Genomic DNA, 14108 nt, shown 5'->3' with positions numbered 1-14108 from the left:
ATTGAAATTCATTTTCAAAAAGTATTTAAAAAAGAAAACGTGAAATATTTCAGCATATGATGTTTGTAGATAAATTATTTTTGTGGATTTTTGGAAATTATATTACTATTTTTTTTTTTTTTTTTTTAAATAATCTCATTCGGGTCGGACCATAATATATATTTTATTCCAAGAGGGACGTAATAAATCACGCAATAAATACATAAAAAATTATTATTTGTAGGAAAAAGAGAAAGTATAAAGTTTTTGTTTATATTTTTATTATTACAATTTTTTTTCTTTTTTGGAAAAGAAATCTAATCCAGATTAAACTGATATATTTTTTTTAAAAACGAATATTTAAAAAAATTAAAAATTTTTAAAAAGGAAATCTTTACGATTCCTTCGTTTAGTTTAATTATACTGTATTAAAAAAAAAATTACTAATAAAAAACACGTTTCTATTTTTAAATATAATTCTAATAATTAATTTATGAGGCTCATAGTCACATTTTTATCGTACCTTATATTTCATTTTTCTTTTTTTTTTTTTTTATTTAATTTTATAATTAAAATTTATGTTGCGCCTCGTTATTTTTAAAATGAATTTTATATTTTTATTTATCTCACACCTTTTATTTATTACGTTATTTTCTGTTCCTCGGCTCGTAGTTCGATGTCGGTCAGACGAGTTCGAGTGCTTAGACGGAAGTTGCGTGAGCCAAACCGCGAGATGCGACGGAAGATCCGATTGCAGAGATCGTTCTGACGAATACAATTGCACCGGTATCATTATGTTTCCTTTTTTTTATTTCGTTTGGACCGTGGAGACATATTACTTATATTTTTATATACAACTTCTAATCGAGAAGAAATAAAATAAAATAAAAATTAAATAATCCAAATTCCAAAGATTTCTCCACAGTCCAGTTTTAATTTTATTTTTTTGATTTATTCAATTTTTTTTAAAGAGTTTTAAAAAAATTTAAAAAAAACTAATAATTAACTAACAATTTATAAAGAATCGTTTCAATCTCACTTTCGATTTCAATTTTCAATTTTATTTTATTTCTCTTTACTTTTATTGCTGTACTAACATTATTTATTGAATATGTATATTTTTAATAACGTCAGAAAAGAATCTTTCCCTTGATTAATTTCTTTTTTTTCTTTCTTTCTTTTTTGCCACCAGTGACCACCTGCAGCGGAGATCAATTCAGGTGTCTGGACGGTACCTGTATCAGCATCGACAAAAGGTGTAATCAGAACATAGACTGTCGCAATGGGGAGGACGAGAAGCAGTGTGGTGAGTCAGCCCGTTCTTGCCTTTTAATGAACAGAAGAAATTGCTTTAATCATTCCCAAGTTACGATAGGAATCTTAAAGAGACGTTGGATTCCAATGATCTGATGGAATCTCACGATCGATAACCTCGTCATCGTTACGTGTTTGTTCGTAGTTTCGAAAGTTGGCAGGTATCTGAGAATCACTCGTGTGTGAGCTCATTTCTTGAAAGCAACAAGTCGATCGTGAACAGTGATCGTGACAACCTGTTAATTCATCCGGATTGACTCTCATGTCATTGTGGAAAAAACGTTTATTCAATTTGCAACAGAGAGAGACAAGATACATTTCTTTTTAATTTCTACCCTTCTTCGAGAAAGAGACAAGTTTTGTACCGTTAATTTCGTAAAATTCTCGTTTTCTTCCACGATGAATTATATTATTTCAATTATATTCTTCAATTTCGAGCAAAAAAAAAAAAAAAGAAGAAAAAAAGAATTCAGCTCCGAATGAAAGAATGAATCTCCGTCTCTTCTTCGATCGGAAAAATTGTTCAGGGGCAGATATAATTTTTTTTCCTAAAGTTATCCTAGAAGAAAATTTATTCAGCGATGGGAAATTGAATCCAAAGTGAATTTGATTGGAACATATTTTTTATTTTTTCCCCATCGTGTTGGAAATCCCTGACCGGAAGCGGCCTCTTCCCCATCCCCAATTGTAATTTTCCACCATGGCACGCTTCAACAGATTTCCATCCCCCCGAAGATTACCCTTTCGATCGGGCCACAACCTTCGAATCACTTTAGAATTTAATAATTCAATCGAAAAAAAAAATCGAAAATTGAAAAAATCTATTTAATACGTGTTTCACGTAAAAAATTAATCTTCCCGAGGAATCTTTCGTTCGAAAATGTAACTAGATGTCTCTACAATCGTGGTGCAATCCCGAGTTAGGGATTTTCGATTTCTACTAGGGATTTTCTCTTCGTGTTCGGATTTTAAAGATTACCAAAAGAAAAATACTTGATAAAAATCCATTTTTTTACATATATATAGAGAGAATAAGTCAAAAGGGATATCTTATTAAATTAATACCTATTAAAATATAACAATTTTCTATATTTATTATATCACAAAATTTAAAACTTTATTCAGTTCAACGTTCACTTCTTCTTTTTGCAAAATCATCATCTTTTCCACGATTTCAAAGTGATCATCCTGTATATAAAAAGAATGTCTCCGCGATTCATAAAATTCAAAGTGATTCGAAGTTTCACGGAATCATTGGCTCATTCACCATTAATCATGGATCGCACTGAAGTCATCGCTCACTTGCCACGCTATTGATCATCGCAAGAGAATTCTGAACGGTCCACGATCTGTACAGGGGGGTGGGGGGTTTTACAATGTGGGTATCGACGGCTGGAAAGGGTGAAAGGGAAACACGTCGAGAGGGGAGCACGCTTGTGAATCGTAAGCCCGCGCGTTTTATTTTGTGAAGCAGGGGCTGATGAGAAGCTTGACTGCGCTTTTAACCCTTTAACCGTGCCATTCACTCGGGTCTTCTTTTCGTTCCAAATCACCAATTGGACGGAGGAGAGTCCCCCTCCTCCTCCTCCTCCTCCTCCTCGACGAGACAGTCGAGGAAAAGAAGAACGTTACTTGATGATCCACCATTGTGTATGGACGTTAATTTCGATTAAATAGATTTATTTGTTTTTCCATGGATTTAATCAGTTTAATGAATTATTTTTTTTAAGATAGTTTCTTTTTATATGGATTTTACCAGTAACAAGATTAATGAAACGAGTGAATTTTATTAATCAATATTATGAAAGATATTCTTCGATACTCTTCAATAATTATATTTGTTTTTAATAATTGAATTTTCTGTAAATTGTAAAAAGAAAAAAAGAAATTCTTTACAAAAGTTAATATACTTAAAAATCAATCACAGATACTAACTGATTATATATCTCGATAGAATTAGAAACCACCTGATAATTTTATCCTAAAATCTACTCATTAATATTGTTACTGTCATTGTCAAAACACTGTCCAAGAGGCTCTCACAAATGCTCACTATCTGCTACAACGTCCTTAATTAACACTTGTCATTCAATGTTATAATCCATACTTTCGCCTGAAATATCAATTACACGATTTACAAATTTCTTTCAAAACTGTATCTAATATTCGTGTTTCCAAATCCAACGAGCGAGAGTTCTCCTATGTCGGCCCATAAATAATTAACCACTTATCCTATAATATAGTGGAGAAGGGTTAAAAGAAAAAACTTTTTTCCCCTCCATTTTTCTTATTCCCTCCCCCCCATACGATTATACGACGTCGATCGTTTACGGCTACGATCGGGTGGCATCCGTTAAAGGGTTAAATGTGCATGAGTGTGGTGTGTGGAGCAGGTTGCGGAGCGACCGAGTTTCGCTGCACGGATGGACGATGCATCGGTTACGAGTTGCAGTGCAACGGGGTGGAGGAGTGCTCAGACGGCTCTGACGAGAGGGACTGCGGTAATTATGCCATTCACACTATTCTACACACTTGTTACACACGTACACACACATACATATATATATATATACCCTCACAATTGCACACGCACACACACCGATACCGCACACTCTGATGGATTTTGAAACACCGTGTCTGTCTCCTCCTCTCTTCTTCTTTCAACTCGGCAGAATGTTGAAATTGAAGAGTAATTCGCGTGTTCTTTTTTTTTTCTCTTGTTAATAATGATAATAATGATAATTGTTTCACTCGTTTAGATAATATCGAGGGATAAGATTATTATTGGTCGGAACGAGGAGTTGGATAGAAAGTTCGTTTCGATAAACGTTGGATTAGATTGTGTAGGAGAGGTCTTGGTGCGTGGTGAGAATGAGGTTTTAATATTATTCCGTTGATCGTACGGAGACTGGAAAGAAGAGGAAGAAATTGGGAAAATAGTTAAGCCTAAATTCGATTCGTGTTTCTCGAAGGGGACTGTTGCTGCGAATATTTAAAATTGAAATCATTGTGTCCAGTTCAATGTTATATATATTATATATCTATTATAATTCGCCTCGTTTGAATGTTTAACAACATCGATTGGAGAAATTGCAAAGGGAAATTTTCTTGAAACTTTCCAGTTGAATGAAACGGGTCTTTAACGATCCGCCATCTTGTTTCTTTCTTCCTCTTCTTTCCCTCGTTGATGTCTCCCTCTGTCGAGGGATTTCTAGGATTTTCCCCGCCTCGATATCATCCCCTCTTTTCCCCTTTGACCTCCTCTTTCTCTCTCTTTTCGAAGAGGAGAAAAAAAAATTGGTTGAAAAATCGTATATATATGTTCATCGTGATGGTCGTCGCAGAAAAATCGTTGTGGAGGAACGTGTACAACGATAGAAGTTTGTTTCTGAAGTTTTTGGAATCGAGAAAATGGAATAACAACAACAAGAATAATAACAACAGTTTTAAGCGGCGGAACTCGAAGAGGAATCGAGAGAAAAATTTGAAGAGAAACATCAGCCACGATCCGAGGAAGTATCTCAAGATGCATCCAGAGAATATTTTAAAATTCGTGAAAAATAATTGGAACGATTCGAAAATATCGGACAAAAATTTTCCAAGTTATTTGAAGGAAGTTAAGAATATCGTTGATGATGATGATAATAATTACTTGAAACCTGGCAAAAATTTTCAACGCTCGTTGAAGGAAGTGAGAAACGTCACCGATCGAGATGTTGTTATCGGCAAGAAGAGGAGGAACAGGAACAAGAACAGGAAGAAGCATCTGGGCAAGGAGGAGAGGAGGTTTAAAAGTGATAAGAGAAACGAGACATCTTCGCTCGGTGTGTCAAGGAGAAGGGTACGTGCAAAGAAGAAATCGAAGAAAAGCGAGAAAATAGCAGAGGAGGAGGAGAAATCGAAACGAGTATTTCCAGTTTTTGGCCACGCGATCCCCGAAAATTCGACAATATTGTCGGAAGTTATCGGTTCAACTGTTTCCACCACTTCAAACTCGATGGAAAACGAGATATTTTACGATAAATTGCAAATTATCGGTTCTAAAGAAGGAAATGAAAAGAGTAGTACTCGGGTAAATAATGAAACGAATACAACGAAAAGTGAGACGTTTCACAATAAATTACAAACTATAAGTTCGAAAAGTGATGAGACCAATACTTGGAGAACTACAAACGGTATCACAGTCTCAAAATTTGAGGAAGATATCTCGGTTACAACGGAGATAAAGCATTCCACGATGAAAGAAGATGAAAAGTTGAAAGATGAAGTCGAGGCGGAAAGTACGGAATCAGAAATGAAAGATGTATCGTCTTTTACGAGCGATGAATTCGTTACGTCTACAGAAGGAAGCGAAAAATTATCGTCGACCAAAAGTGAAGATCTGGAAGAAGATATCGGCACAAGTACAGAAACAATTACGGAATGGATCTTAAAACGACTTAAAGAGAGCTTCGTCGATTCTTCGGATGTTTCGAACACGAATTGGTCCTCCGAAGAAGATTTGGACAAACGTTTGGGGGCCATCGCGGATAAAGAAAAGAATTCTTCCGTTTCGTTAAGAATCAAGCATTCTTCCGGGGAAAATATGGCTCAAGAAAGAGCAACACCTCTATTAGACGAGACTGTATCGTTGGAAAATTCGTCCAGAACCATGGAAAATTCAAATTTATTTGACATATTTGTTGACGATTCCAGTAAGAATTCTATAGAATCGGATATTGTTGGTTCGAAGGCAAAAAAACGTTTCACTAAATATTTTCGCGAGTACAGCGTGACGCCGTCCATTTTAAGCAGTTCTACAAGTGCAGAACGGGAAAATGAAAAGGAGCACGATTTCACCGATTTGTATTTTCAGAACGCGACGCAATCGGTTTCAACGATTTCTACGATACCGAGCGAGGATTACGATTTATCGGCGAAAGTAGAAACGGAATTGTTCGAGACGGGTCGAAATAATTCCAAAGTTCGCATAAATTTGTTGAGCGATTCGAGATTGTCCACCGATCTCTCCATTCCTACTAGGGAAAATTTCAAAGACAAAGTATACGATTGTACATCGAAGTGCGTGAATTACTGGAAGAGGTTATACGAGATGAAAGAAAAGAATTATCAAGAGTTGATCGAGAAAATTCTGAAAAACGACGGGAGGATCGATTCCGGATTGATCGATTTCGAGGAAAGTTCTACGTTTTCCAATCCCGACTTCGACAATTCTCCTGATTCCTCTCAAGACGTTTCAAAATTCGCGGTGGCGTTCGGTCATAACTTCGCGAGACCTCTTTATCAAAATCGTTCATTACCGACCGAGCCACCGAATTTGATAAAGATTATCAGCGAGGAGAAAACTCGAGAAGAAAATTCGAGCAAGGAGGGAAAAAGAGGTAACGTTGATCGGACCAACTTTAATAATCATTCCAATTCCTCTGTGAACGCGACATTATCGACGGAGCACACTTTCAAAGAATTCCAATCGAGAGAAACGGTGGACCAACGAAGGGACCAGCAAGCTCAACATGGTAAAACCTATTCCACGAATTTGCCAGCGGTTAACAGTTTTTCCACGAGCAGAACAAAATGCAAAAATAGTAAAAACGAAGAAGACGAATTTGGGGAGAATTGCGAGAAAGATAGCACGATGGAATGGATAACAGATTACAATTCTATCGAAGAGACTATTACCAAAGGATATGGCGACGTGTTCGTCGATGTGACAAGCACAGATTGGTGGGATACCGAGACATTCAAGTGTGATCAGGATCAATTCCTTTGCGAGGATGGAACGTGCATCGAGAAAGACAAGATCTGTGACGGTGTGATGGACTGTGAGGGCAGCACTGACGAGTTCAACTGTGATAACAATGGGAACGATGGAAATGGGAATGGAAATGGGAACGGATCGAACGAGTCTGACGAAGGTTCGACTTGCATGTCATGGGAGTTCCTCTGCAACGGGACTTGTATCAGCAATCTCTCTCTCCTCTGCAATAACAAGATAGATTGTGACGAAGGATTTGACGAAGCTGACTGTGAGACGGAAGGTAGAAACAGGCTAACTCTTCGACATATCCTCTCTTCCACTCTACTACTGCAACTCTTTAACTTCTCTCTTCGTGGGAAATCTTCGAAACACTTGCTCTTCGATGATATCGTTGGATGTCGAGAGAGGGGGAAAAAAAAGAATATGGGATTCTATGCGTTCTATTGAAAGTGCTGTAAAATGTGGTGGCTTTTTCAAAATGGTAGAATATGAGATGTTATGAAGAAGAAGAAGATATATGTTTATATATGTGTCAGTACTTAATTTGTGACGTTCAATTTCTTGCTGTACAAAGGCCTTGAAGTGTAGAACATGTTAATGGTTTTCTTTCTCCATACGCGTTGGATTCTTCTTTTGCATTCGATTCGTATTTCATAGGATTTTATCAATTGCAGTTGAGAAACTTGAACGAGCTTAACTTAGTTTTCTTTTTTTTTTTTTTTGTTAGATCGTATCAAGATCACTAACGAATGCAAAGGGAGTTGTATCTAGATCTAATAATCCGTTTTTTTTATCCGTTTAAAGAATTACAGTAAGGTAATTCGTTGATCCGTTTATTTATCCTCGAGAACGATCGAGACTGGGGATTGAATTCTGTTTGGAAATCAAACAACGTCGTTCCCGTTTCTTTTGGTTGATCGTTCGAGATTCTCAGTTAAAGCCTCAGTTAAGGCAGACACGAGAAACTAGTTACACGTCCATCAAACTCACACACTGTACAAAGAACTTTTATATAATACCTAATCGCCTTCGAGGGGGAGGCTTGGTTCGGATTGCTTTAAGTGTTAGTCAGCTTCGAAGGAATCCTTTGTACATAAAATGATACCCAGTAATCGAGGAGTCGCGATGCTCTGCCAGGTTGTGAATATTGTATCGTGGCTCGTGTAATTCATCCTCTGCCATTAGAGAAAAAAACGATCGATGAAAAATGACTCGAATTATTTTTTTTTTTTTAAGAATTTTAAAGAAGAATAATGGACTTTAGATTTTTATACAACTAAAGCAAGCTCGAGATATATGTCAAACTATAAAAGAAACAAACAAAAAATTGTAAATTCTTTTTCCATTTTTTTTTATCTTGGTCCTCGTGTAAAAGCACAGTCTCCAATCTATTCTATTCTCAGAAAAATGAGAAATATACATTATATAAAAATATTTTTAACCCTTTTTTGCTCGGTCGAACCAACTACTGAAGACAATTTAACTTAAAATAATTCCACGCACAAATTATAAAAACTTTTACTTTCATATCTAACCAAGTGGTGCCCTCTCGAGTCACCTCTCGAGTGAAAAGTATTAATATTATATAGTAATATAGAATTTGTTTTGTTCGAGAAAGCAATCAAAAGATCGTGCGAATAAAATTAAATTAATCATTGGTCATCGGTTCAAGAAACACGTATGCAACGATATTTCGTAAAAAAAGAAAAATGTTCGAAAAAGGACACGTACAATACCAAAAGCAACGGACAATAGTTATTGAAAACTCGGATGAACTAACAATAGGATGAAGTGAAGTCATGATCCAGTATCGCAGTCTGGCAGTCCCCCCCCATATAATAAAAATACGTACCATTTTCAGCAGTGTAACAAATGCTTTCAATGTGTATATATACACCGATATGCCCCCCACGCTTTAAATGTGTTCTCTCCACACGTGCGTCTCGTGTCCACGTGGTGGATCCTCTCGCGTGCTTTGTGTACATACGTGTATTTACATTCGAATATATATATATATACAAATACATGTGCGAACCACATGTAAACCATCATCACCACCTCGGCTCGAGCTTCGACATTATCGGCGCGAGCCGAAAAACGAGGAACAAAGGAGCTCGAGACGGCGGTCGTTGACCATGAATACCAGGCTGTGTCTGTTTTTGCCGGTGGCGCCCCTGTAGATTTGGCCCCGTGCCCTTCTATGGACTTCACCTGCAGCGACGGCTCTTGCATATTGAAGAGCTCCGTTTGCGACGGATTCGACGACTGCCCACGGGCAGAAGACGAGCTTCACTGCGGTATATTAAACACTTACGTATCGTGTGAGGCCATTACAACGCCGGGGAAAATTTGATTTACGTTGAAACGTTATTTATCATAATTTAATTTCGCTCGAAATAATGATAATTTGAAGGTAATTGTAACGCGAAACGACTATGGATTATCAACTGTGATATGTATAGAATAAACGTTTAATTTTAGCATTTTAAGTGATTAATTTATTCGGGATTTTTAATATTTTAATCTTGGTCGAGAAGCGAATGATAAAAATGTGAAACGAAGTAAATTTGGATTATTTTATTATTATTATTATTGTTATATTTTTGTACGAATTTGAAGAATCAAGTAAGAGAAGGTTCGAGACGCGTTGGAATTGAAAGCATCGCCCGGTGTTCTGATGGCCTCTGCTTCTGCTTGCAAAGTAATCTGAACTTACAGTGGATCATCAACCTGGATGAAGAAAGCTTTAACATTTTTAAGATCGAAGGAAGGATTATCCTCGATTCGTAACGGTTGGAGACGAATAACAATGATAAAGGAAAATATTTGAATTTAAACTTGGAGAACAAAATAATTTGATAATGTTTTTTCTTCTTTTACGAAAGAAAAGAACGTTGAAGCTTTCGTTCACCCACGGTGCCTACATTTGTACATTGATAGCTTCAAAGTTTTAACCCTTGCCTCTCCAGATCATTAATTGTACATAGATTCACGAGTCTTATATATGAGAAAGTTATAGAAATTTTCTTAATTCCAGTTCGAAACGCTAGAATCTACGGCGAGGAATTCTCTACGAGTTCCTCGCGTATTGTTCAATAAGCAAATATAGCTTTCTGTATCGTTGTTCGTCGAACGCTTTCGTTGTTCGTGGACGAGCTTCGAGCTTTTCGTGATGTCATAACAGAATCGAAACCCTACAACTGATACCCCTCTTGATTAATCAACTATTATCCCTTATCGAGGAGGACAAGGTGTCTCTTGACGTCGAAGAAGGAAATTAAAAAAAAAAAAGAAACCTAATTTTTCTTGCATTTATAAAATATATCGATATGAATTTCAATCACTTTTTTTTACAAAATTAGAGAAAGTGGAAAAAATCCTTATCCAACGATAAATATCTATTCCCAAATTAAAATTCGAATTTTGTTTGAGAAAATTATCTTCCTAGCTCGAGACGAATTTAACTTAAAACGATTTGAAACACGAATTAACATATAAAACTTTCACGTTTCAACATTTTACGTATCAATTTTCGTGATTCTTACGCGATAAAGAGAGAAAAAAAAGCGATATTCTGATGGAATCAAAAAGAACAAATAAATATTGCCATCGTTCGAATTAAAGCATCAAATATTGCCCGAGAATTACACAAAGGGTTAGAAAAATATCAATTTTATTTCAGAAAAAGATTGATTCTTCTTCGATGAACGATTATCCCTGCCCTCCCGAACGAAAAGAAATTCCTTCCCTTTATACAAAACAGCATTTTCATTGTCGACATAACAACTTGTGTATATATATATATAAATGTGTATTCTCTGCTCTTGTGTATTCCTGCTGCGACACAAACGACCCCCCAATAAACAGAACGGGAATGCACACCTACCCAGTTCAAATGTATCACCGGGAACAAGTGCATCGAGGGTATCTACAGGTGCGACGGCCAACCGGATTGTCCGGATCAGAGCGACGAAGATTGCGCTAACGAAACCATTACACACGCCACTCCACCTATCAGTACGCTCAGTTTTCACCCTCTTCATTTATTTTTTTTTTTTCTTTTATCCACAAATCTGCTCGATCAATGGTTCCGTAAAAAAATTGATATCGCTATATGCATGTGTATATTCGTCGAAAGAATAATCGAATGGAGGAAGTTGATGGAAACGACAAAAATAAAAAAAGGAAAAAAACTTGTGAACGAAGCCAATGCAATTTGGTCATTAACATTGATCTTGAGAGTTTTGTGATGCGATATAATGCATTTTTTTTTACCCATAAATTTGCTCGATCAATGCTTTCGTAAAAATTGGATCGATATAGTGGAAAGAATAATCGAATGGAAGAAGAAAAAAGAAAAAAAAGGTGTAAAATTCGAACGAAATCAATTGATGCAATTTGAGCATTAACATTGATCTGGCGAGTTTTCTTGTATGCGATGTGATGCGTTCGACGATGTTGGAAGGAACGTTCCGCCTGTTTCCAATGATTTTATTTATAGGAGAAAAATGGATAAATGGAATCTCGAGCAAATTTGATTAAATGATTAATGTTTGAAGGAAGATGAAACTTTCTATCTCTTTTTCTCCGTGTAAAATCCGTATAATTTGATATTATAAATCGCGAAAAATTTCGAGAGAGGAGAAACATTTTTCACATCGCGAGATTTTATATATTTCGAGAAAATGGCGGGAAATATTCGGATAGTTCGTTCCAACAAATGAGCTTTACGATACATTTCGCTTGCTTTATACCATCCACCATTCGATTACACTCGACCCCTCTTCCTCCTCCTTCCTCCCACGCCATCCCTGCCCTACTGCACGTTTCAAAGAAACGTGTTTACGAATACACTATGGGAGGGAAGGTCCCCTTCCCTCTCCCTCTTCTTCACGTAGGGTAGTAGAAACCCCTGGCTGGGTAGACGCGTTTTTCTCGTTTGCTTAGCACTTGACAACGGGGATGACGATGCTGGCTTACTCACCGCTAATTAATTCATTAGCTTGATATATAAGCAAAACTTGGCTAAGAAGCCTCCTTCGTTTCCGGCTTTAGTTTTTCCGACTTACTGAAACCGCGTCCTTTTTTCTTTTTTTTTTTTTTTTTTCAAAAATCAATAGCCCTTGTTGCGAGAAATTTGATTAACTGGCTTCTCAAGTGTCGTGGTTGGGAGAAGTGAAATGGATCAAGAATTTCTTTTAAATTCTTTCAAATTTTCAGTTGACAAGTCAATTAAGTGATTTGTTGAAGTTTAATTGATTTTGTCGATCGAAAATTTGAATCGAAAGTGAAGAGATTTTTGAACTGATTGACTTTTCTCATATCATATTGAATTGAAAATGGCACGGTGAAAATGGCCATTTGCTCAAAAAATACAGTAGATTCCTACTTATCCGATCTCGTTTTAATCGGACAAATAATTGTTGTAAAAACAAATTTTTCTCGTATCGATAAGATTGAGTACTCTCTACTGTATACTTTAAATAGAAGACTATTTGGCACTCTGAATGCAGAAGCACTTTTAGATTCTTTCTAGGTACAAAAAAAATTGGATTTATCAATTTATTAACTAATTTTTTAACTCCGATTTAGTCGAAGCGAAATGGAGAAGGGAAATCGATCTCTATCCATCTCTCTTCGTTCAACGAAGAACTTAAATTAGTCGGAACGAACTCGGACGAATTATTGCATACCAACTTTTATATATTCGTTCCGACCTCCGTGTCCCACGAATACTTCAATCGCTCGATACCTAATTTAACTCTTTTCAAACCTCGTGATACTGTAACGAAAAAGGCGAAAAATATATCTAGATAAAAAGTGATCTTCCTCCTATCGATAAATTCAAATGCCAACTCAAGACAGAGATGGGTTAAAAATGACTCGAGGGCCACGAGGGCCAACGAATTCATTGATCCCTGTTTACGTTACACGTTTAACGTCTTGACCCCTTAAATTCCTTTCTTTACGCGTGCAAAAGAAGCTTGTGGAGAGTTGACCTTGACTGGCCAGTTAGATTCAATTCTGAATTAATTCCACGAACAGCATCGTTGTCCTCGTTCTCTTTCTCTCTCTCTCTTTCTTTTTCCTCCACATTGGTAGAAAAGCTTGTGTCTAGTAGCTGGCAATGTGCTTGTCTGTGTATGTACGTTCAGGCCAGCCGTGGCCGGGCGGTGCAACCGAGAGCCCGAGGGAATGCGATCCGAGCAAGGAAATGCGTTGCGACGACGGACAATGCATTCTGCTTCGACGCAAATGCGACAATATCTTCGACTGCCTCGACGGCAGTGACGAGCGTGGTTGTGGTAAGCCCCCTTTGTGCTTCCGTTTCAAGTCACTCGAGCAATTCTTGCAGTTTCCAAAATATATATATATATATATGCTTTTTTCTTTCTTTCATCGGGCGAGAAAAAAATTAAAACCAGAGATCGAAGAGATAAGAGAAAATGAAAACGCGAATTGAAATTTTTATTATTTTAGTGATAAAAATATGATTGAATTGTGAATACGATTTTCAAATTTGAGAAGATGCAAGATTTCGAGTGACGAATTTGTCCCATTTACCTTATCCTTCTTTTTCCCCCACTTTGGTGCCTTCAACCGTCGTGAAAACAATCCTCTCGGGATTGAGCGACGACTAGGAGGTAATACGATCCTGGTGGTCACTTTAGAGGCACCGAAGATCACCTCGTTATATACCTTATTTGTCGAAGCTTCTTTAACGCTTGTTGTTGAGCTGTTGTGACTTGTGTCAAGGTGTCTGCTCACCTGCCGAATGGAAATGTGCCAGTGGTGAATGCATAGCGGAAATCGAGAGATGCGACAATGTTATCCACTGTGCTGACGGATCTGACGAATCTGGATGCGGTAACTATGTCCTGACAATCGATAAAAAGTGTCCTGGCCCACTTGGTCTTGTTCCTTTGCGTGTGACTTTCCAAAAAAAAGAAAAAATATATATATATCTATCGTTTCAAAATCGAACAGTTTTAATTTGATTGACACTGAATATTAGGATCCGATAAATAGACTTACTAACAGATGAGGCACATTTCAT

At 36.8% G+C, this 14108-nt stretch overlaps 1 protein-coding gene across 50 annotated transcripts in view; it reads left to right on the top strand.

The window, feature by feature from the left end:
- Positions 1–14108, top strand: part of LOC108001671 (basement membrane-specific heparan sulfate proteoglycan core protein) — a 149834-nt gene that overhangs the window by 112501 nt on the left and 23225 nt on the right. For 19 of the 50 annotated variants that reach the window (XM_062078430.1, XM_062078444.1, XM_062078437.1 and 16 more), the window contains 4 exons: positions 652–765; positions 1172–1285; positions 3687–3794; positions 4638–7331. In XM_062078430.1, the coding sequence (XP_061934414.1) occupies positions 652–765; positions 1172–1285; positions 3687–3794; positions 4638–7331 (3030 nt within the window). Of the gene's footprint in view, positions 1–651; positions 766–1171; positions 1286–3686; positions 3795–4637; positions 7332–9231; positions 9349–10918; positions 11069–13206; positions 13357–13807; positions 13919–14108 lie in introns of all 50 variants that reach the window. The other 31 variants (XM_062078469.1, XM_062078468.1, XM_062078470.1 and 28 more) reach the window with 16 other exon arrangements.

The sequence above is a fragment of the Apis cerana genome, linkage group LG8, assembly GCF_029169275.1.
Source record: "Apis cerana isolate GH-2021 linkage group LG8, AcerK_1.0, whole genome shotgun sequence".
Taxonomy (NCBI): domain Eukaryota; kingdom Metazoa; phylum Arthropoda; class Insecta; order Hymenoptera; family Apidae; genus Apis; species Apis cerana.
This window is presented reverse-complemented; position numbering and strand designations above follow the sequence as displayed.